Here is a 24,088-nt window from a genome sequence, read left to right as displayed (position 1 = left end):
TATCACAGCTTATCTCTTTTCTCTCACAATCCGCTTGCATCTGACAGCTTGCTTGCTTTACCTCACAGCCTGCTTGTTTCTGCATCAGACCATCTGCTTCTTTCTGCTGCTGTATCTCGCAGGCTTTTAAATCCATTTGTCCAGTACTTTTTTCACTGGCGAGATTTTTAAACTTTAAATCAGTTTGTCCAACATGCACATTGGCAAGTTTCCCTTTCATCCTCAAACTTAATTGGATCCTTCACTGCAGAGACGACCTTATCTCCTGACACAAAAGATTTAAATTCCTTCCTACTTTTACCAACAATTTCTAACTCTTTCTCACTTCCCTTTCTTTTAATACAAGCTTCTAGTGCTACTGGTACCTGTTCTCTCTTTCGCTTCAGGAAGAAACAGTTAGCTACCACGTATGCAGTTTTCTTACAATAATTGCAAAATGGACCAAAAGGTTTTCCCGATTTATTTTCTACCTTATTTTGGTATTTAATGTTACCCCTTTAGGCACAAATTTCACATTGTGATAATTGTCTGCAAACATAGCAGAATTTTGTCCCTTCTGGAAAGTTTCACCTGGCTTTAAGCTCTGGATTTAACACATCATAACTAGCTGTAACTTGAACTGAATTTCCCCAATTCTCTCTCAAGTTCTTTTTTTTCCCCTTGGCTTCCTCAGCTCTATGTTGACCACCGCCAGTGGGCTGATCTCGCCTCAAACCGTGCATCTTGGCGCCTCACAGTTCGGCGGGCAGCAACCTCCTTTGAAGAAGACCGCAGAGCCCACCTCACTGACAAAAGGCAAAGGAGGAAAAACCTAACACCCAACCCCAACCCACCAATTTTCCCCTGCAGCCGCTGCAACCGTGTCTGCCTGTCCCGCATCGGACTTGTCAGCCACAAACGAGCCTGCAGCTGACGTGGACTTTTTACCCCCTCCATAAATCTTCGTCCGCGAAGCCAAGCCAAAGAAGATGTGCTTCTAACTCTAGCTCAATCTTCTTTTGTTCAAACTGCCTCCGCCTTTCAGCCTGCTCTCGCTCTAATTTTCTTGTTTCGAACTCCATCGCTTTCACAAGCAGTTCAATCTCCATTCTCCATCTTTCTAATTAACCCTGTTCGAGCTGTAACTGCTGTTCAAGAGATCTACTCTCAAGAAATTGTTTTAACTCTTTCTCCCCAAAATTAATTCCTTTGACATGGTGTTTACCTATAATTTTCTGAATCACCGTCTTTTTCATCGACCCTTTTACCTCTGTAATTTCGAACTCTTTAGCAATAAGCCACAACTCCTTTATTTTTCACCTTTTCTATATCTGAAAAGTTTGGTGATTCCAAAAACTTTTTGGTATCATTTGGCCCACACTTAGCTTTGTTTTCACTCATCTGTACTTTTTACAGAATCTGACCAAGTTTGGAAAGTTTGGGTTTAAAACATAATTAGCTGCAATTTCTGCACACTTTGACCAAGTCTCCACTTTCAAATCTACACAGATTAGTGTTGCCAAATATTTATAAAAACCCATTGCTGTTGTTTTGATTCCACCTGTCTGCTGATGGAGCTACCCCTCCCACATACCCTCAAAGATACCCCGGGTTCTTCTCATACTACGCTCAATAGGTTCTCAACTCTGTGGACAAGATTCGCCCATTGGTCAAAGCCACCACATTTCCCCTGCCAGGAGAGGTCCAAGTTGCATTCGACGGTATCAAAGACGACATCGTCATAGTTAAGGAGAGTGGAGAGCGATGTGTCTGACTTTGCCCTGGCTGCCATGCTCAATCAAGCAAGCAGACCCACCCTCCAAGGCCCTTAAATTTGGCCACTCCTTTGTCAAAGGAGGCCCAGGCCATCGTGGAGGCAGCACGCCACTGGAGACACTACCTCGCCGGGAAACGGTTCAGTGGTCACATTCATGTTTAATACTAAGCAAAGGGGCAAAATCAGGAATAATAAGATCCTCAGGTGGAGAATCAAACGGTCCACTATGACATTCTCTCCCGAGCGCTTTTTCCTGAGGAACCTGAGCTAGTGTTCAAATGGACAGACTGCAGACTCTCCACAATAACCATTTGCCACTCCGGAGTAACTAGGTTTTTCCATTTTATCAAATCTCGGAATCTACCTTACTCCATTGAGGAAGTCCGGACAATGACTAAAAACTGCCAGGTCTGCGCTGAATACAAACCCCCAATTCTACCAGCCGGCAAGGCACACCTGATCAAAGCTACCAGCCTCTTCGAGTGCCTCAGCAGTGATTTCAAGGGGCCCATCCTCTCCTCCAACCAAAATGTCTATTTCCTTTCAATCATCGACAAATACTCCCAATTCCCCTTCATCATCCCTTGCCCAGATATGACCACGCTCACAGTTATCAAGGCCCTCCATAATATCTTTACACTCTTTGGGTACCCTTGCTTCATCCACAGTGACCAAGGGACATCATTCATGAGTGATGAGTTGAGGCAATACCTGCTGGCCAGGGGCATTGCCATGAGCAGGACCACCAGCTACAACCCTAGGGGTGACAGGTAAGTGGAAAGGGAGAACACCATGGTCTGGAAGACCATCCTTCTGGCACTGAGGTAACAGGGTCTCCTCATCTCCCAATGGCAAGAAGTCCTCCAGGACGTATTCCATTCCATCTGGTCACTTTTATGTACAGCCACCAACAACACACCTCATGACCGGATGTTTGCTTTCCCTAGGAAATCTGTGTCAGGGACTACACTGCCCACCTGGCTTACCTTCCCTGGAACAGTCCTACTACAGAAGCACATCAGGCAATCTAAAAGCGGCCTGCTGGTTGAAATGGTCCACCTTTTCCATGATAACCCCCAGTATGCCTAGGTCACCTACCCTGAGGGGCATGAGACATGGTCTCAATCAGGACCTTCAACCTTAGGGGTCCCGGAACCTGCAGGTGAGCACCCCCTATTGTTGGCCACTGTTGTCATCAATAATGTACCAGCACCACACACCCCCACCACCCCACCTGTCCCCACCCCTCGACAAACTGTTAACAGGCCAACCTCACCAGCTGGTCATTTCGGGCCTGAGCCCTTCATCAGGGTATGAGCCAAAAGCAAGGAGGTGCCTGAATAAAAAGGTGGGGATAGGGAGGGGGGGAGGGAGGAAGGGGCAGGTGAAGGAGTACAGGCTGACAGATCAGACATAGATACAGGTGGGAGGGGTAGAAGAGAAAAAAGCTGAGGTGATAGGATGAGAGGATAACTCTCTGCATGGAGAAGGAAGGGAAGGGGAAGGGGAAAGGAGGAAAGAAGACAGAAGGATAGGGAAAGCGAGATCAGGGTGAGGGCTTTAAAGGAAATTGGAGGTTGGCCGCCATTGAACCATAAAACTCCAGAGCATAGAAAGGGGCCCTTTGCCCCTTCTAGTCTGTGCTGATCTCTGTTTCTGGAGTGAAACACAAAAGTCTGCAGACACTGATTGTAGTAAAAAACACACAGTAAATGTAGGAGGAACTCATCCGGTCTTGCAGTGTCCATAGATGTTGAAGAAGGGCTCAGGGCTCATCTATCTTTACCTCCTATGGATGCTGCGACACCGACTGACTTGCACCAGTATTGACAACGTGTTTTTATGAAGTTTTTCTGCCTAGTCCCTCTGACCTGCACTTGGACCATATCCTTCCATACCTCTCCTGTCCATGTACCTGTCCAAATTTTCCTTGAATGTCAAAATTATCCTGCATTTACTGCATCTGGTTGGATGTGCTCAGATGGAATATTAGGTGTAGTAATTGCGAGTAGCCTCAGTTTGGCAATGCATGAGACCATGGATAGACATGGGAATGGTGTGTGGATTTAAAATAGTTGGCCTCTGAAAGATCTCCCCTATAACAGTGGATACATAAGAATATAAGAAATAGGAGCAGGAGAAGGCCATCCGGCCCATCGAGCCTGCTCCGCCATTCAATGAGATCATGGCTGATCTGATAATGGCCTTTTCCCCATATCCCTTAATTCCTTTTTTTATGTAAAAAATCTAACTGAACCTTAAATATGTTTAATGTTTCCCTGGGCAGAGAATTCCACAGATTCACTACTCTCTGGGAAAAGCAGTTTTTCCTCATCTCCGTTATAAATCTACTCCCCTGAATCTTGACGATGTGTCCCCTAGTTCTGGTCTCTCCCACCAGTGAAAACAATTTTCCTGCCTCTATCTTATCTATCCCTTTCATCCTTTTATATTTTTCTATAAGATCTCCCCTCATTTTTCTGAATTTGAGTGAGTATAATCCCAGACGATATAGTCTCTCCTCGTAGGTCAACCCCCTCATCTCCAGGATCAACCTGATGAACCTCCTCTGGACTGCCTCCAAGGCCAGTATATCCTTCCTCAAGTATGGAGACCAGAACTGCACACAGTACTCCAGGTGTGGCCTCACCAGTACTTTGTACGGTTGTAGCATGACCTCCCTGCTCTTGAATACAATTCCTCTAGCGATAACATTCCATTTGCCTTCTTAAAACTTGTTGCACCTGCAACCCAACTTTTTGTGATTCATGCACAAGCCCTCCCAAATCCTTCTGTACTATTGCATGCTGCAGTTTCTCACCATTTAAATAATAATCTTCTCTTCTATTTTTCCTGCCAAAGTGGAAGACCTCGCATTTACTAACCTTGTATTACACCTGCCAGACCTTTGGCCACTCACCTAACAACTATATCCTTCTGCAGCCTCTCCATATCTTCTATACAATTTGCTTTTTCATTCAGCTTAATATCATCCGCAAACTTGGCTACACGGCACTCTGTCCCCTCTTTCAAATCATCAATATAAATGGTGAACAGCTGCGGGTCCAGCACTGAACCCTGCGGCACCCCACTTCCGCCATTCAGAAAAACACCCATTAATCCCAATGGGTGTCAGTTAACCAATCTTCAATCCATGCCAATATACTTCCCCCAACTCCATTTATCTGTATCTTATTGATAAGTCTATTGTCCGGCACCTTATCAAACGCTTTCTGGAAATCCAAATATGCAACATCAACCTGTTCCACACTATCTACCGCACCCATTATATCCTCAAAGAACTCCAGCAAGTTTGTCAAACAAGATTTGCCCTTTCTGAATCCATGCTGTGTCTGCCTGATGGAACCCCTCTGTTCTAAATGCCTCGCTATGTTATCCTTAATGACAGCTTCGAGCATTTTCCCAACTACAGACGTTAAGCAAACTAGCCGATAGTTACCTGTCTTTTAAAAAGTGGCGTGACATTTGCTGTCTTCCAATCTGCCAGGACCTGCCCAGAATCCAGAGAAGGATAGAGAGAAGGTGCTCAATGATGTGATCTCCCAGACTGCGCCATGTCTCTCTGATGTAGATGAGGCCACAACAGGAGCACCGGATGCAGTAGACAACCCCTGCAGATTCACAAGTGAAGCGTTACACCAGGGTGTGGGCTGCTGGAGACCGGCTTCTTGGAGAAACACGATAGGCTGTGGATGCTGTGATTGAAGTAAAAACACCAAAATGCTGGAGGAACTCAGCTGGTCTTTTCAGCGTTTATAGGAGACAAAGATCTAATGCCAACATTTCAGGCCAGCAGAAGCATATTATATCAGAAAGTCTCAGAATTTAAACAATGGGGGAAGAACTCAGATTAACAAAAGATGTTAATTGGATCTGATAAGGGATTAGGTAGAATTTATCATGTCTGTGCGAAAGGAGACATGGAATGGAGAGACAATGGGGGAAGCCGAGGTCAATAGTAATGCCATCCATTGGAGGGTGCCCAATCAGAAGTTGAGTTGTTGTTCATCCAATTTATGGGTGGTCTGGCAGAACATGAGACCGTGGACAGACATATCGGCAATGGAATAGGATGAAGAATTGAAATGGGTGACCATGCTATTGCGGCGGATAGAGCTGAGGTGCTTAACAAAGCGATCTCCTAGTCTGCGACCAGTCTCTCCGATGTTGAGGAGACCAGGGAACCAGGTACTAGGAAACGTGGGGGGTGCTGATGGCATGCTGGGCTCTCAAAGGATGTTGCAAGCTGACAGGTCCATGATAGCTTTGGAACCAGTGGCCGAAGAGGGTGACTTGGATGCCTTCAGCTTTGTTTCATGGCTGGAAAGGACAGGAAGTTTAAGAGCAACTGGATGGCTTTACCAGTGACAGCCACGTCTCCTAAATGGTGAAAAGAATTCTATCTTGCTTTTGAATCATTCATTCAAAATTCCCTGGTGGGGGTGAATAAAAGTTACCCACTTTGTGGGAAGTTGTGACAGATTTGTGCTAATATTAATCTTTAAACTTAAAATCTTTAGTTGTAAAATATATATTTCTTAGTAGTTTTTGTGGGTTTGGACACAGGGTCACACACACACACAAACACACACACACACACACACACACACACACACACACACACACAAAGTTTGTGAATAGAGGGGTTAATTTAGAGTTAAGTTAAAGTTAAGTAAGAAGTTATTAATTATTAATTATTAATAATAACAATGACTATTTCTGAGATTGATCCGTAATGGTCTTGGTTTTACCACACACACACACACACACACACACAAAAAGTTTGTGAATAGAGGGGTTAATTTAGAGTTAAGTTTAAGTTAAGTAAGAAGTTATTAATTATTAATAATTAATAATAACAATTATTATTTCTGAGATTGATCTGTATTGGTCTTGGTTTTACCACACACACACACACACACACACACACACACACACACACACACACACACACAAAGTTTGTGAATAGAGGGGTTAATTTAGAGTTAAGTTTAAGTTAAGTAAGAAGTTATTAATTATTAATAATTAATAATAACAATTATTATTTCTGAGATTAATCTGTATTGGTCTTGGTTTTACCACACACACACACACACACACACACACAAAGTTTGTGAATAGAGGGGTTAATTTAGAGTTAAGTAAGAAGTTATTAAAATTGGTCTTGGTTTTACCCCACACACACACACACACACACACAAAGTTTGTGAATAGAGGGGTTAATTTAGAGTTAAGTTTAAGTTAAGTAAGACGTCGGGACTGGGGACGTTGATTACATTATTCCTATGCCTGGGCGGAGGGGGCTGGGCGCCGCGGCGTGCAGCGCGCACTTACGCCATCCAGGGTGCAGGGCGGCCTGCTCGTGGGCTCGCCCGCTGAAGGTGGCGATGATTGTACACAGCGTCCCGGGCGTCCGGGCTGACTTATGCCGTCAGCGCCGCGGCTCTCCTGAGCCGTCAGTCACCTTGCAGAACCCGGGGCCGGCGGACCTGGCGCTCCGCGGCCGGCTGGAAGCTGCTGGGCGCTCGGGGCAGAAGGGCAAGGGGAATGGAGGGGAGGGGTGGCTTCAATGCAAAACAAGCAAATCGCTGCAAATGAGGAAAGTGGTGCACGGACCCAGAGAGAGAGAGAGTTACGAAACCCGAGGATGTCTTCTCATTTTGGAAAAAAATAGCAAATGCTTGTTAACAAGTGCCTTGGAAGGGAAACTGGGAGCAGCCCCTGGAAACTGGCATCTGCAAAGACCAGTGTGGGAGAGGACAAAGTGGTGGGCTAAATCCATGACACCGATCATCTGGTGAGTCAAACACTCGATACCTGGCTCCCCTCAACGTGACAGAGCGGGGAGCATCGCAATGTGACCGAGCGTGTGCAAGAGCCGTGTCCCCTCCGAGAGTCCCGACATGTCACCCTATTGCAACAACTTCAAACGCGCGGCGCCTTTAAAGGGTCTCGCCAGTGCAATAGCATCGCGACTTGACCACATTCAATCGCGAGTCGGACCCCCTCGTCCCAAGTTCGCCTCCTTGGGTTCGTTCCATTTGGCCCTGCGCTCGCTCTCCTTGGCTCTGTCCAGACGTCGTCAGTGGGACCTGCCTCTCCAGCTCGTTGCACCTTCCGAGTGGCAAAAAGTTGCTCCCCTACCTGAATCTCCTGCCCTTCACCTGATGACCCCCATCCCCTCCTGTTCTAGTGATGCCCAGCCTAGAAAACCAAAGATTATCCATGCCCCTCTAACCTATAAAGATCACTCCTCACCTTCCTGGAGAATGAAGGTCCAATTTATTATGTTATACCTCAAGCCCATATCTATCCAGTGGCTCTTCTCTGCACCCCTTCCAAAGGACTGATGCCCATCCAACAGCTGGGAGCCCAGAGCAGCCCACAGCATTCCACCTCCTCTCACCATTTGGGGTGGCACGGTTAGAACCAGAGAATATGCCAGCAATCCTTCTGCCCTTCTAGACTGTGCTGGGTTTGAATGTGGCACCGTGAGGAGTTTAGAGTACATTGTCCCCCGGAAGAACCTGCTGGGTTTCCTCCCCCCACCCAAAATGTACGGGGTTGGTCGGTTAATTGGGTGCAATTGGGGGCCGGAAGAGCCTGTTACCGTGTTGTATGTCTGCATTTAAAATTGAAAAACACCTATTCACATATTTCATTTGAATATCTTACATTTTTAAAGGTATTAAATTTAAATTTTAAATGTAGACATACAGCACGGTATGAGGCCCTTTCGGCTCACCAGTCTGTGTCGCCCAAATACCCCAATTAACCTACAACCCCCATATGTCTTTGAAGTGTGGGAGGAAACCCATGCTGACACAGGGAGATCATACTCATTCCTTACAGACAGCGTGGGATTCGAACCCTAGTCATTGACGCTGTAATAGCATGACACGAAGTATGCCACCTTATGAGATATGGCTTTAATCTTGCCAATGTTTAGCATTTCTACGTATCAAACGTATGCCCCAAAATCTAATATGATTCTATAGGCACTTAAACAGTGAAAGGAGTGGCTGGGGGGGGGGAAATTGGAGAAAAAAAAGGGACGTTCAATAAAATACCTGCAGATGATGGACATCTGAAATAAAAACCGAAGGTGTTGGAAAGATTCAGCGAGTCAGGCAACATCTGAGGAGAATAATCGTTCAGACCTGAGATCCTTCAACAAAATGGGAGAAAGCAAATTAGTTTTCACAAGCACACAAGAAATTGGGAGCAGGAGTTGGCCATCAGACCCTTTGAGCAAGCCTCAAAATGAATAGGACCCCAACGCTGATCACAGCTCTCCTGTGCCATTCCTCTGTACCCCTCTACTCCAAGATCCATCCAAAAAATCAAATATTTAATTAAATATTAAATTTAATTGCATAGAATTAAATTAAGTATTTCTAGTAATCCAGTTTCTTCCACCTGCCAGAACAGGGAGTTCCATAGAGTCATCACCCAGTGTGAAAAGAAATGTTAGTTTTAAATGAATTACTTCCCCTTGTTTGAGGACCCACCCCCCCCACTAGTGAAACCATTGCAACATCTAATCTTTTTAGGATTTTATTTATTTGAATTAGATCACCTTTCATGCTTCTTTTTCAGTAACAAAGGTGTGCAGGAGCTTAGAAGAACAAAAGGAATACCTTTGATAGGGTGAGGCCAAATGGATTAACATGGGAACATGGGTAGTCCAAATTGCCGAAAAATAAATCATCCGAGGGGATGAGGGCAGATGCTAAATGAATGCTTTGCATCCGTGTAGGACCCTCCCACTTTGCCTTCCTCTCTCCTCCCCTCTCTTCCTCTTCCCTCCCTCCACTTTTTTATTCGACATCTACCTGTTTTACCAGATTCTTGACAAAGGGCTCAGGCCTGAAACGTTGATTGATTTTACTTCCTATAGATGCTGTGTGACTTGCTGAGTTTCTCCAGCACTTCTGTGTGGTGCACAAGACCCCAGCATCTGCACATTCTCTTGCTTAGCATGGTATGGGGTCCATTCAGGAGCTTGATGGCTGCAGGGAAGAAACTGTCTTTAAGATTTTTGCTGCATAGTTTCACCCTGATCCTATCAGGGAGAAGAGAGTGCATCCAGTGTGTGATGGGTCCTCCATTATGTTAGCTACCTCTCCGAAGCAGCAGGTGAGGCAAATGGAGAACATGCAGGGGAGGGAAGTTTACTCTGTTCATCCTTCCACCCGCTGAGTTCTTCTGGCAATTTAAAATATTTCAGATTTCTAGCATGCACAGATTTTTTAACCAAAAAATTAGCTGGCATCTGAAAAATCAATGCTGAGAAATCTGCTATTACATTTAAGCAGGAAAATTGAAAAAAAGCAATTTAAATTTGAGGGCAAGATTTTGATAGGTTGCCATAGAGATGTATATACACAGTTCATTGAAAATGGCAGAGCAGCTGGAGAAACTATTTAAACAGATGATAGAATCCTACACTTTATAAATAGAGATACAGACGGCAAAGGGAGTCAGGATGATCCTTTGTAAAACATTGGTTCGACTGTAACCGGAGAACAGTGCCCTAGTGTCCAGTGCCACATTTGAAAAGATAATAAATATATTGCCACATATAGAATTTGCAGGGACACTGACATTTTTACTGACTGCAACGAACAGGTACTTTGTAAAATAACTCCAATCATTCACATACAGTAATTGAATTAAAAAGAGACAATAAATATAAAAGAGAGACAAATAATGAAAGAGGTCAAGGGTTTGGAGAGGGTCAACAAAAGGTTCACCAGATAGTATGAATAAAGAACTTTGGTTACGTGGATAGGATGAAAAGCTGGGAATAGACAAAGTTGTGAGGAGATCTGTTAGAACGAGATCCACAAGATTATGAGGGGCATAGATAAGGTGGACAGCCAACACCTTTTTTTTCCCGGGTTGAGACTAGCAAACACCAGAGAGTTGTGGGTCCCTGGAATGCATTACCAGGGGTGATTGTGGAGGCTGGGACGATAGGGGCAGAGACTCTTAGACAGGTATATAGATTCAAGGGAAATAGAGGGTTATGAGGTAGGGAAGGCTTTTTTAAAAATAATATAGGCCGTCACAACATTGTGGTCTGATACCATGCTGTAATGTTCTATGCCAACTATTTTAAAGTGCCAAGAGAAACTTTTCCCATTGGCCGATGGGCCATGGATAAGGAGACGTATATTGAAGGTGACTGGCAGAAGAAATAGAATGGATGCCCAGGAAGATTAATGGATGGGCGTAAACAAGAATATCTGCAGATGTAGAGCAAGCAACAAAAGCGTTGGAGAAGCTCTGCAGGTCAAGCAGCATCCTTAGGAAGTAAAAGGAAATTAACGTTTCAGTTCTGAGCTCATCTTCAACTGTGCAGAGAAACAGGCAGGTGCCTGAATAAAAATATTGGGGGGGGGTGGGGCGGGGAGGATTGGGGATATGGAAGTGGGAGGAACACAGGCTCACAGGTAAGAGCGAGCTGATAAGGTGAATACAGGCGGGAGAGTAGAAGAGAAAAACTGAGAAGTGACAGGGGGCAGAGGGCTAAGAAAGAGGGAGCGAGAGAGAGAGAGACTGGGGTAGGGGGTGAATGTGAAGTGGAGAAGTTGATATTGATGCTGTCTGGTTGGTGACTGCCAAGACGGAATATAATGTTGTACCTCCAGTTTGCGAGCAATGATGTGTGGAATTGAAGAGGTTGGCCACTGAGAGGATCTTGCAGCAGACCCAGAAAAGGCACTCAATTATTGGAAGTGGGTTCCATGTTGCCTTCTAAGGACAGCTGGGCAAGTGTTGAAAAGGTAAATAAAAAAACAGGTTGAGGAGAAAGGTGCAGGGGATGTAGGTTAAATGGATGACCGTTGTATAGAGCCTGTAAAGATCGACAAGCCAAATGGTTTCCTTCTGTACAGCAGTTCTCTGTGGTTCTGTGCCAGTGTATAATGCCTTCAATAAATATAGTGTTTATTATAGTAACAGAGGGTCGTGAACTCGGCCAGCGCCATCTTGGGTACCACCCTTCACTCTATTAAAGACATCTTTATAGATTGTGCCTCAAGAAAGCAGCTTCTATCCTCAAGGACCCTCACCACCCTCTTCTCACTGCTACCATCAGGAAGGAGGCACAGGAGCCCGAAGATACACCCACTCAACATGATAAAACCTGCTTCTTACCCTCTGCCATCAGATTTCTGAATGGATACTGATCCACAGATACTACCTCACCTTTTCTCTTTTTTGCACTAGTTATGAATTATTTTTAAATCTTGTATTTACAAAATTTTCTACTAATTTTGCGCCCTGTTTGGCACGGTCCAACTGCCGCAAAACAACAAATTAAAAACAGGGCGGCCTGGTCAGCATAGCAGTTAGTGCGGCACTATTCCAGCACCAGCGATCTGGCTTCAAATTCGGCTCTGTCTGTAAGGAGTTTGTATGTTCTCCCCGTGTCTGCATGGATTTATTCTGGGAGCTTTGGATTTTTCCCACCCTTCAAAATGGGAGGTGGGGGGGGTGTTTAAAAATTAATTTAAAAAGAATGTTAGACATGTGATGTGCTGTGGTAGCAGCAAGCACAAAACTCAAGGACTGTACAACAGGCTTTATTCAGATAAAAGTCTGAACGCCAGTTCATGCTTCGGTGGCTCCTGTGTGACTGGCTCAGGAGACACTGCCACGGGTCTGTATTCAGGCTGGCTGATTGACAGCTGGCCAGGTGGAGTCAGCCCCCTAGGGGGTCTTCTTGCAGGTACAGAGATCGCCGTATCACCACAAGACATACAAAAGGCAGACAAATAATGAAAGGGTTTGGAAAGGGATGAGCAAAGTTTCACCAGAAAGAGTCCAAGGATAAGGAACGTTAGTTACGTGGATGGGATGAGAAGAAGCTGGGAATACACAAAGTTGTGAGGAGATCTGATTGGATGAGGTCTACAAGATTATGAGAGGGTGGATAGTCAGCACCTTTATCCCGGGGCTAGATTTACAAACATCAGAGGAAATCTATACAAAGTGAGGGGAGGAATGTTTAAGGCAGACATCAGAGATAAGTTTTATTTTACACTAAGAGTAGTGGTTGCCTGAAATGCGTTGCCAGGAATGGTGGCGGAGGCCGGAACAATAGGGACATTTAAGAGACTCTTAAACAGGCACGTTGATGAGATGGGGAAGGTGTAGATATTTTTTTAGTAGGTTTATAGAGTTCATCACGACAGTGTGGGCCAAAGAACCTGTACACACTCTCTCTCTCTCTCTATACACATTTTAAATTTAGACATACAGTGCAGTTACAGGCCATTTTGGTCCACGGGTCTGTGCCCTCCAATTTACACTCAATTAACTGACATCCCCGGTACTTTTTGAACAGTGGGAGGAAACTGGAGCCCCTGGAGAAGACCTACACGGACCCAGGGAGAACGTACAAACTCCTTAAAGAGATTTGAGTCCCGGTCCCGATCGCTGGCGCTGTAAAGGCGTCGCGCTAACCTCTACACCACCCGTGCTGCCCCTATATCAATATATATTTTTAGATAGAACCCTATGTTAAATTGGGGTATTTGGGTGGCACAGGCTTGTGGGCCATAAGGGCCCGTTACTGTGCTGTATATCTAAATTTTAAAATGTAAAAGTTTAAAATTTAAAATAAAAAAATTAAATTTAGTGGCCGCTAATTATCTATTTTTAATCGATGAAATAACACAACACTATAGTAGCTTGTATATGTTATAACTTTAAAGCCCTCACATATTTAATTCCATTTTGACGGTACACTAGCTGACTTGTTGCATAATGAAGCAAAAATTTTAATGAAGTTGAAAGACAGGAAAGGAAGCCTTGTTTTTCTATTGTGCCTTTCGTATACTTTCCAGGATGTCCCAGAACACTCTACGGCCAGTGGATCAGCTTAGAAGTATGATTACCGCAGTAATGAAGGCTTCGTCTCCCTCTTCAACTCATTGGCCTCTAATTATTGGAAGACTTGGGTACAGATTTTGCTTTAAAAAATATACTGTGCCTGTTGGTCTCCAGTTCTGAACCTGATGGCGGATTTTATGTGAGAAACTGCAGATGCTGAAATCATGAGAAAGCAAAGAGAGAAGATCTGGAGGGACTTGGTGGGATCCGTGGAGAGGAATGGGCAGCTAACGTTGCTGGTTGGGATCCTTTAATTAAGACTAAAAGTATGAAGGAGTGATATTGTGCAGTAAAATCCCTGGTATCTGGCACCTATGCGGACTGGTAGATGCCGGATAAGTGTACTTTCCAGTTGCTTGAGACTCACTCTTACGATGCCTAACTAATACACCTGCATTAAGAATAAAAAGTTTAAAAGATTCTACACTGTACTTAGTCTGAACAAATTCTCTTGCATGAATATATAAAACTTAAAACATTTTACTTTATTTTTCAGACACATTATTTGAAAACATTTAACCGTTGCAGCAACTGCAGGTTCCTCCCCCTCTAAGGAGCCACCCCAAAGGTGAATAAGAACATTATAGATAATTAACCCCCTCTCCCCCAAGTTTACAGATAAAGCCTCTGACTGGGGTGATTCTTACTAAACAGGGATAAGGAGGCACTTTTTTTTTGTGGTACATTTTATTAATTAATATCGCTACACCTCTAGCTTTTGAATTATATGATGCTGCCGCTACGTGTTCTACCCAGTCTCTCTTTAATTTGTTATGTTCCACTTCAGTTAGATGCGTTTCTTGCACAAATGCTATATCTATTTTTTAATTTTTTTCAGTAAATTTAATAGCCTCTTCCTTTTAATTTGGTTATGTATTCCGTTAATGTTTATAGTTATATAGTTCAACGTGGCCGTCTCATATCCTGTTGACACCTCATTTCCGCTTCCTCACCACCACCATCCCCTTTTTCCCCATTTTCATCTCTCAGTTTTCCCTTTTAAAACTCAATGTATGACAAAATATTTAAAACATAAAATACTCCAACAACTCCCACATCCAATATTACCTTAACCCCAAATAACTCCCCCCCCACCCCTCTGAGTTGCCCCTTATCGCTTGCCGGGCAACCACAACTCCCCTTTCCATTTGGATTGCGATCCTGCTCGCAATGACGGTTATTCTCTCCCCACCCAAGTCCCCCAGAAAACACTTTATTTTTACACATATAACAAAGTTCTCCTTTTTTTTCCCCCTTACTTCCTTCCTTCTCTTCTCTTTCCCTTCTTTAATTCTTTACATATACATTGTTTTTACATCTTTATATATACTTTATTGCTGTTCTTCATTCTTATTGCATCTTTTGTGCTTCCTCCAGATCTGACAACAGTCTGTTTTGCTCCCTGGATATAAATATTTTAAGCACAGCTGGAAGTCTGAACATGAATTTATAGCCTTTTTTTCATAGGATCGATTTTGCTGTATTAAACTCCTTCCTCTTCTTTAAGAGTTCAAAACTTATGTCTGGGTAAAAAAATATTTTTTGACCCTTGTATTCCAATGGTTTATTGTCTTCTCTAATTTTATTCCTTGCCCCTTCCAGTATATTTTCTCTTGTCGTATATCTCAAAAATTTTACTAAATGGTTTTTGATGTGCCTGTGGTTTTGGAGCTAGTTTTAGTCGTTTACTTCCATTTCTACAGCCATTTCTCGTTCTTCCACATTTTCTACTCTTTTCCCTATTTCTGTCATGACCAGTTCTAATCTTTGCTTTTTAACTTCTGTTCTTTTCATTTTTCTTTTAATTGCACTAAATTCTAATGACAACCATTCTTTTAATGTTCTCATTTGTTCTTCAAAAAAAGCTTTATCTATATTCTGTCCATCAGTTTTACCTTCTATTTCTCTGTGAAGATCTTGGTCTTCTTCCTCTTCTTTTGTGTCTGTACCTGGGTTTGTGTCTTCTTTTTTTCTTTGTATCCGTATCTCTTCTGATTTTCCTGATGAGTAGCTTGTCTCACTTTATTGGGCCTCTTCTTGGTGGGCCTCTTGTTGTTGGTCCTCTCCTGAGCTGCTCATCTGTCGAGCTTCTTGCTGCGCTCCTCTTGCCGTTCACCCCGTCGACTTTCTTTCTCACCTGGTACTTCACCCCCTCTCCTGCCGCTTTCCTCATCTTCCAGCTGGGAACCCTGGTGTCGGGCGTCCCTCAGCTGGTCGCGCCGCGGTTGCCCGCTCCTCGGCTGAGCCCCCCTCCTGTCGGTGTTTTCCTTTACCTTAGATTGCGCACTGCTCATGCCCGACTCCTCGTGCATGCGCATTTGCGCACTTTTGTTTGGCTCAGAGAGCCATTTTTGCAGTCCACCGGTCGGGGAGTCGCGACTCCGCAGGGCCGACACCACCCTCGGAGATCGGGCGCTCTTCGCCACCACGGCTCCCTGTTCCTTCGTGCAGGTAAGGCCTTCTTCTTTTTTTCCGGTGTCTTTTCTTCTTTTTTTCCCGTTGTTTTTACTTTTTCCTTCTTTGGTGCCATCTTCTTTCTCTTCTCTGCAACTTTATCTTTTATTTCTTATATTTTATATTTATTGTCTTTTCTTAACTTTTTTTCTTCTTTTCTGGAGAGGGCTGGTTTTATCCTACCGGCCACTACTCCATCACGTGACTCCTCCCCAGATAAGGAGACACTTTAAGAGAGACACTCCAACGGCGAGCAGCATCAACCAGATCTTCATCCTGGACGACACCATTGCTGTTTCACACAACCAAGGCACTCTACTGGCTGAATATTTTTTTCCCATCTTCACCAAAGGGATTTGTGTTACTTCAGAGAACATTTACTTTTACAATTTTAAATGTAAATTTTTTACCTATTATTTTATTCTTCTATATTTTTATTTTTAAAATTTATTTTCCTCGATTAGCCAGTTGCTGGACTTCCAGATACCAGGAGTTTTACTGCATATCACAAGAAGATGGAGAGAAGGGGGAGGGGAAGAAGCCTGGAAGGGGCGAATAGGTGGTTGGGTATTGGAGAGATGGTGGGAAAGGTCTCTGTGATAGTACAGATTCTATCACCAATGTGTATATGTACAGATTGTAGTGTAGGATGACTGTGATTGGCTGAGACCGTAGCCACACCTACTGGCAGGTCTTAAAGGATTGCTCCTAGCCAGACCAGGTAATTCTGGACTACATGTGATATGCTCCAGTCTTTTAGTTAATAAAAGCCTTGGCTTGGATCAACGTCTTTGGTTCCTTCGACATGCTCTCCTTCTCCAGGTCTCCCACTTTTGTCCTATCTCCTTCTGGCCACTCCTTAACTTTTGTCCGCTCTCTCCCCCACCTCTCACCCTTGATATAACAAGAGTTATATCAGACACAACGAGGGGGTCCTGACTCAGAGCATTGACTCTTTCCACCCATGGATGCTGCCAGACTTGCTGAGTTCCCGCTGTTTCTTTTTATTAATTTCTAATTCCATGTGCCAGAGAATCATAATAGACCTGGAAATGTTTGTGCACTGGTTCTTTTGGTTAGCCCCATTCACTTGCATTGTTCCCCTTCCCTGCAATTTTACTCTCTTCAAGTACTTAACCAATAACCTCTTGAAGGGTGCTGGTGACCAGAATGGGTTCTGGTGTGAGGGATTTTAGAGGGAAACTTGGGGAGGCTGGTCTTTGGGTGCAGAGATGATCGAAAGGAGATTGTACAGTGTGGCTAATCATGATGGGTGGAGAGAGGATGGATAGAATGACAATTAATGCCACAAGTGCAGGACAATGGTGAAGGATATATTTTTAATGCAAAAGTGATCTGGAACATACTGGAGCACTGAATCATTTTGGGCCTTCATTAAGCCACATGGAGGCGTATGGCATGCATGGCTGTTTGGAAAGAGACGGGGGAATGGGTCTGAAAGGCATGGCCTCAATGGGCTGAATAGCCTTCAGTGATGTAATAACTCTGAAATTATAGAAGCCCCTTTCACACTGGCACCCAGTAATTAACTGCCAATTTACCGGTTAACATGGCAGTGTGAACACTCGTGAACCGGCATGCAGGGGTCAAATAGCTGCGAGGATTAACCGCCTCGGGAGGTAGTATCATCACCGGTTTGTTTTGAATCAGTATACTGGCTCACCCGGTGTGACCGGGGAAGGGGGTATGTAGGATGTTACCGCTGGAGGATAGCCGCCCCACTGCTCTGGGTGGTAAATGTGTAAGGGCCCAGAGAACCGTTTAGCATTGATCCAGTGTGAACGGCGCTGCTGGTCTTTTAAAACAGTTGGTTGAACCGCCAATTTAGTGGTTTCACAATGAGAAAGGGGCTTATGAATCTCCATCTACTTCCTGTCAGTCAGAACAATCTGTCACTCAATGCCTGCAGAGCAAGAGATGTAAAATCCATGCACAGGTTATGCTGTATATTGATTAAAAACAGTTGTTCTTTACAACTCCGCACAAACACTTTCTGGTTTTAATCACACCTATTCTAACCATCTTCTCCGAATTAAGATCGGCAATGGCAGCTTCTCCAGTTTGTCGGCATTCCTTTCATTCCTGAGCCCAGGAAACATTTCAATAGTCATAGATGTGTACAGCACAGAAACAGGCCCTTCCACCCAACTTGTCAATGACAACCAAGGGGCCTATCCCGCTTACTCACTGTACTGACAATAACCACACCAGCGGTGCGAGTATAAGACAGCTTTAATAAACTAATATGTACACTAAGAGGTCTTGTCTCTTTGCAAGACGAACCTGGAAGGCTAGACTGTAGCTCTGGACTGCTTTATAGACAAGGTCACTGGGATGATCCCTGGTGTCCTAGTGGTATAATTACATATCACCACACCCACGTTTGGCTACGAGTCCATAAAATGCAGGAGCAGGATTAGGCCATTTTGCCATTTGAATCGTAGCTGGTGTATTTTTCCTCTCAACCCCATTTTCTTTCTTCCTGCTTTTAACCTTTCACAGTCTTATTAATCAAGAACCTATCAACCTCTGCTTTAAATCTATCCAATGACTTGACCTCCGGAGCTGTCTTTGTCCACAGGACCTCCACCTTCTGGACCTAGACGCTCCCTCCCCACATCCACTTCAGCCCTTTTAATATTCTGTAGGTTTCCATGAGATCCCCCATCATCCTTCTAAACACCAGTGGGTACAGGCCTAGAGCCGTCAAACGCTTCTTCAAATGCTTCGCTGAGCACGCTCCCTCTGTCTGCATCAGTGACAGGGATCTCCCAGTGGACAAACACTTCAATTCTGCGCCACACTCCCATGCTGACGTGTCTGTCCATGGCCTCATGCACTGTTCCACCAAGACCGTCTGTAATTTGGAGCAACAACAATTTTCTGTCTGGGTACTCTTCAATCGGACAGCATTAACATCGACCTTCGGTTTCTGCCAGCCTACTCTCTGTTCTCAATCCCTTCCTTTACCCTTTCCCTTCTTTTCACCCCCTTCCCTCCCCATTCGCAGAGCCATCCCTCCTCGCCCTGCTTGCTGGTATGCCCCCTCCCTTCTCTTTACCTGCCGTCCCTCCCCCCCCCTTTTGTTTGGGCACCTGGCTACAATTTTTCATACCTTGATGAAGGGCTCAATCCCGGAATGTTTATGTATCTTTATCTTTGCTTGACCTGGTGAGTTTCTCCAGCATTGTGTTTTTATTTTAATATTACTGTGATGCCCTGTTAGACAGAATCAGACACACACAAGGTAAAGACTGAACAACAGGCTTTAATCCATAAAAACCTCCACAGAGCCAGGCCGGCTGTAGCTGCAACAACTCTGAGTGAGGCCTCGGGAGGCTGGCACAGGCTTATATAACGGAGGTTGATTGACCAGGTGGGGCTTGATCCATTCAGGCCGACTGACTGACAGCCGGCCAGGTATTGTCCTGTCCCCTTACTCTCCTGCAGGTACAGAGGTTTCCCCCTGCAGTAGGCCAGTGGTGTACCACCACAATTACAGCACATTACAGGCCCTTCAGCCTTTAATGCTGAGCTGCCCTCTATTAACCTACTCAACAGTCTAAACCTTCCATTTCTCACACCCATAACCATCTATTTTTTCTTGCGTCTATGAGCCTAAGTCTTTTAAATGTCCCAATTGGTCCAGTCCCCACCTCTACCCCTAGCAATGGATTCCAGCCACCCGGACCTCTGTGGGTAAAACATTTGCCCTGGACTTCTCCCCTAAACTCTCCTCCCCTCACCTTATGCAGATGTCCTCTGGTATTGCTGTTGTTGCCCTGGGAGAAAGGTGCTGGCTGTCCGTCCTATCTATGCCTCATAGTCTTGTAGACCTTTATTAAAAGTCCATTTGTATCTCCTAACCACCTTAAGCACCCTCAGTGCCTCGGAAGGGACCCTTGCTTCTCTTTCTTCTGTTGTTCGGGCACTGGGCAATGCTCATGGCAACTTTTTGTTTGCCTTACGATAGACAAAAGTTGAAGTGTATCGCGTGTCTACAGTAACATTCTGACTTATTATTACGTGACTGTAAACTGAAGCTTGAAGTTTGAACCTTCATTTTGATTTCTAGGTTGCGCCATCTTCAATGAAACTTGAAAAATACAGCTGCATACCAAGAAATATCACTGTTTATGTCTTAATATGGGAGTGACGACCCCTGAGCACACAATTAAAGACTAGGTGGTCAGCGGCGACTTGGCAGGCAAGATGTCTGCGCCAGTCAACCTACGATGCTGCTTTCTCCTGCTGACGTCTGGCTACCTGCTGAGCGCCCTCGGCCAGGACGCAAACCGCACCGTTGGTGATGGGACGGAGCAGATGGCCGGACGGGTGCCTTTTATTACGTCCCAGATGGACTACCTCATAGCCAAAGAGGGGTTCAGTGTAAGCATTGGCTGCAATGTGAGTGGTGACCCACCGCCGCAAGTTCAGTGGTACAACTCCAATGGGCAGCTACTGAATCTGGAGGCTGGTAAGTTCAAACCCAAGCACGTAAGAATGTGAAGCACTTTTTACTCAGTGTTTAGCGAGCGTATCCTCACGGGGATAAAACATAGAACAGTACAGATCCTTCGGCCCATGATGTCGTGCCAACCTATTCAAAACTACTCAACAAACTAAACCTAACCTACCTCACACCCGTAACTGTCTATTTTTCTTGTATCCATGTGCCTGTCTAAGAATCCTTTCAAATGTCCCTCTCATATCAGCCTCCACCATCACTGCTGGCAATGCATTTCAGGCACCCACTACTCTCTGTGTAAACTTACCCTGACAACTTCCCTAAATATTCCTTCCCTCATCTTTTACAGATGTCCTCTAGTGCTTGCTAGTCTCACCCAAAGAAACAGGAACAGGTGCTGGCTGTCCACCTTATCCATGCCTCTCATAATCTTGTATTATGTCACCTCTTATCCTTCTTTGCTTCAAAGAGAAAAGCCCTTGGTCTGTTAATCCAGCCTCATGAGACACGTTCTCCAATCCAGGTAAGATCCTGGTAAATCTCCCCTGCACCCTTTCCAAAGATTTCACATCCTGTCACGAGGTGACCAGAACTGAACACAATATTCCAAGTGTGGTCTAACCAGACTTTTATAGAGCGGTAAACATTACTTTGCAACTCCGGAATTGAATCCCCTTAACCAATGCCCCACTAAACTCACATGACACCTTAAGTATTCCCTGTACCATAAGTGCTCTGTGATTAGTAAGGGATTATTTAAAGTGGTATGTGATTGGAAAGAAAATGTTTGAAGCCACTGTTTTAAATCATCCCTAATTGACTCGTTATGTGCACGGTTTCATAACTCCAAAGAAAATGGGCCAGTGACAATTTTTCTCAAGCAAAATATTCCAGTAACAATTGGGTCTAGAGCAGTGGTTCTCACCCTTCCCTTCCCACTCACATACCGTCTTAAGCAATATCTTACTAATCACAGAGCACTTATGGCATAGGGATTGCTTAAAGTTAAATGTGAGTTTAGGGGGGCAGTTTGGAAACCACTGCCCTGAACTAATAAAGGCTACCCTATCAACCTACTTTGAGAGATCTATGTATCTCTTTGGACCCCAAAGTTTCTCTGATCTTCCACTTGATTTAAGAATCCTGGCATTTAATTGTGTACTCTGCCTTCAAGTTTTATCTTCCATAATGCATCACTTCACACCTTATGGACACCCTTCCTTGAGAAGCAGTCAAATTTTGGTTTCTTCCCTCTGACTGACCACATAAAAAAACATTAAAAATATTTATGCTACGTGAGGTGAAAAGAAAACAAGGCTTTAACTTCAGGGTGGCCGAATTGATGTTCTAGAGTCCAGTGGTTTTCAAACTTTTACTTTCCACTCACATATTACCTTAAGTATTCTCTATGCCATAGGTGCTCTGTGATTAGTAACTATAAATTTTACATTAGACATTGGGGAGGAACCACTGTTAATGCTGTTTGTACATGTACGACTGGCCCACCCCCTTGCTGATTGTACCAGTAACTCCTCCCACTTGATTCCCCTAATAAAGGCAGCAACGCCATAACCCCTCCTCCAGAACAAGCTCAAGTCAGCAACGTGAGATTTGCCTTCTGCTTATGGTAACAAAAGCCTATCAGTCAGGAAATTTCTTGTCTTTGGAGTTATTGATAATGCATCAATTTTATTACCATAATTGTTTTGGAATGGACAAGTTGCTTAGACTAGAGAGATTGGAGATCGACCCGCAATCACCAGAAACATCCAACAAGTTCAAACTCTGGCTACGCCGCTTCAACAAGTTTCTGTAGGCCTCCACCGTGATCGTCCAATCCGATGCAGGCAAGCTGCACTTACTGTTCTCACGGGTCGGGCATCGCGTTTACCCGATGGTCAGAGACTGCGAGACATTCACCGAAGCAATGGACATTCTGAAATGCCAGTACCTGGCCCAGGTGAATGGAGTCTAAACCAGGCATGTCTTAGCCACCTGTAAGCAGCAACTCAGGGAGTTAATCGATGATTTCCTTCAGGTCCTGTGAGACCTTGGGCCTGCAGCTGCAAGGCTGTATCAGTGGAAGAGAACATGGAGGAGCTGATCCGAGATACCGGTGTAGCAGGCATCAGATCCGATTACGTTTGCCAGCGACTGATAGAACAGGGTGAGATGAAGCTGCCGAAAACCATCGAATCAGCTAAAACTCTGGAAATATCCATCTGCAATATGGACTCTTTCTCAACTGATAACGTGGCTGCTGTGTGGGGAATGCGGGTGCCACCATCTTGGGATGCAGGATCGCAGGCCGCCCAACGTTCTGACTTGACTACAACACCGTCGCTACCGCCAGCAAGCACCCAAAGTTCTATTTCTACGTCCAGCAGAAGCGGTCCAGGAAGTACTGCTGGCAAAGGATGTGGTCTGTTCCAGCTGCGGGAAAATGGGGCACAACGTGTAGGTATACAAATCCAAGTAACCTTTTAACCCAAGTAATGCCACATGCAGGCAGTGGGGGCCGCCGCCATCTTGAATGACGTCACTTCTGATGAACAATAACAGCAATGCGTGCGTGCCATGGTACGAGCCAGTGTAGTGGACCAGATAGTGACACTTCTCTGGCTTCACTCATGCTCGACCAAAGCAGCCCTCATCAGTTCGCCAGGGCATTGATGGACATAGAGGCAAATGGGTGCAAGACGGGCTGCCTGTTTGATAGTGGGAGCACAGAAAGTTTCATCCATCCCGATACGGTGCAGGGTTACTCCCTCACGGTGAAACCAGAGAGTTACAGAGTCTTCATGGCCTCTAAGTCCCACTTGGCTGGGATGTTTGACAGCTGTGTAGTTATGCTGACCGTGCGTGGCGCAGAGTACAAGAACTTTAAACTCCTTGTGATGCAACAACTCTGCGCCTATACTACTGGGGTTGGACTTTCAGTGCCACCTTAAGAGCCTCACCATGGAATATAACAGGCCCCATACCCCCTTACGGTCTACAACCAACAGTTTTTAAACTGCCAACCCTCCACTCCGAACGCATCCAAACAGCAACCTGCGATCCGCCCTCAGCGCATGACCTGCGGGCTCTCCACCCTCCGGATTCCCCACCCCCACCTCTGTCGCCCCTGACTGTAAGCCCATCGCCACCAAGGAAAGGTGATACAGGGCTGGGGTCAGGGCCTTTATCAAATCAGAGGTGAGATAGCTCTTGACTAAGGGGACCATCAAACCCAGTACCAGCCCCTGAAGAGCTCAGGTAGTGGTGGTTAAGAATGGGGAAAAACACCGAATGGTTATCGACCACAGTTAGACAATTAACAGGATGATGTAACTGGACGCTTACCACCACCCCCTCTCCCACACAGCTGACATGGTAAACTAAATCACCCGATATGGGGTATTTTCCACCATTGACTTAAAGTTGGCATTTCACTTGCTCCCTCTCTGCCTGAAGGACTGCCA

The 24,088-nt window shown here is 44.9% G+C and overlaps 1 protein-coding gene across 5 annotated transcripts in view; it reads left to right on the top strand.

Moving 5' to 3' along the window:
* Positions 1-7,198: 7,198 nt before the first annotated feature.
* Positions 7,199-24,088, top strand: part of mfap3l (microfibril associated protein 3 like) — a 58,435-nt gene continuing 41,545 nt past the window's right edge. The window contains exons 1-4 of one of the 5 annotated variants that reach the window (XM_069941365.1): positions 7,199-7,574; positions 13,636-13,749; positions 14,178-14,249; positions 20,232-20,633. In XM_069941365.1, coding sequence (XP_069797466.1) covers positions 20,369-20,633 — 265 coding nt within the window. In that variant the 5' untranslated portion in view covers positions 7,199-7,574; positions 13,636-13,749; positions 14,178-14,249; positions 20,232-20,368. Of the gene's footprint in view, positions 7,575-9,376; positions 9,428-13,635; positions 13,750-14,177; positions 14,250-20,231; positions 20,634-24,088 lie in introns of all 5 variants that reach the window. The other 4 variants (XM_069941372.1, XM_069941357.1, XM_069941382.1 and 1 more) reach the window with 4 other exon arrangements.

This window comes from Narcine bancroftii, chromosome 1 (assembly GCF_036971445.1).
Source record: "Narcine bancroftii isolate sNarBan1 chromosome 1, sNarBan1.hap1, whole genome shotgun sequence".
Taxonomy (NCBI): Eukaryota; Metazoa; Chordata; class Chondrichthyes; order Torpediniformes; family Narcinidae; genus Narcine; species Narcine bancroftii.
Note: the sequence above shows the minus strand (reverse complement) of the source record. Positions and strands in the feature narration are given on the sequence as shown.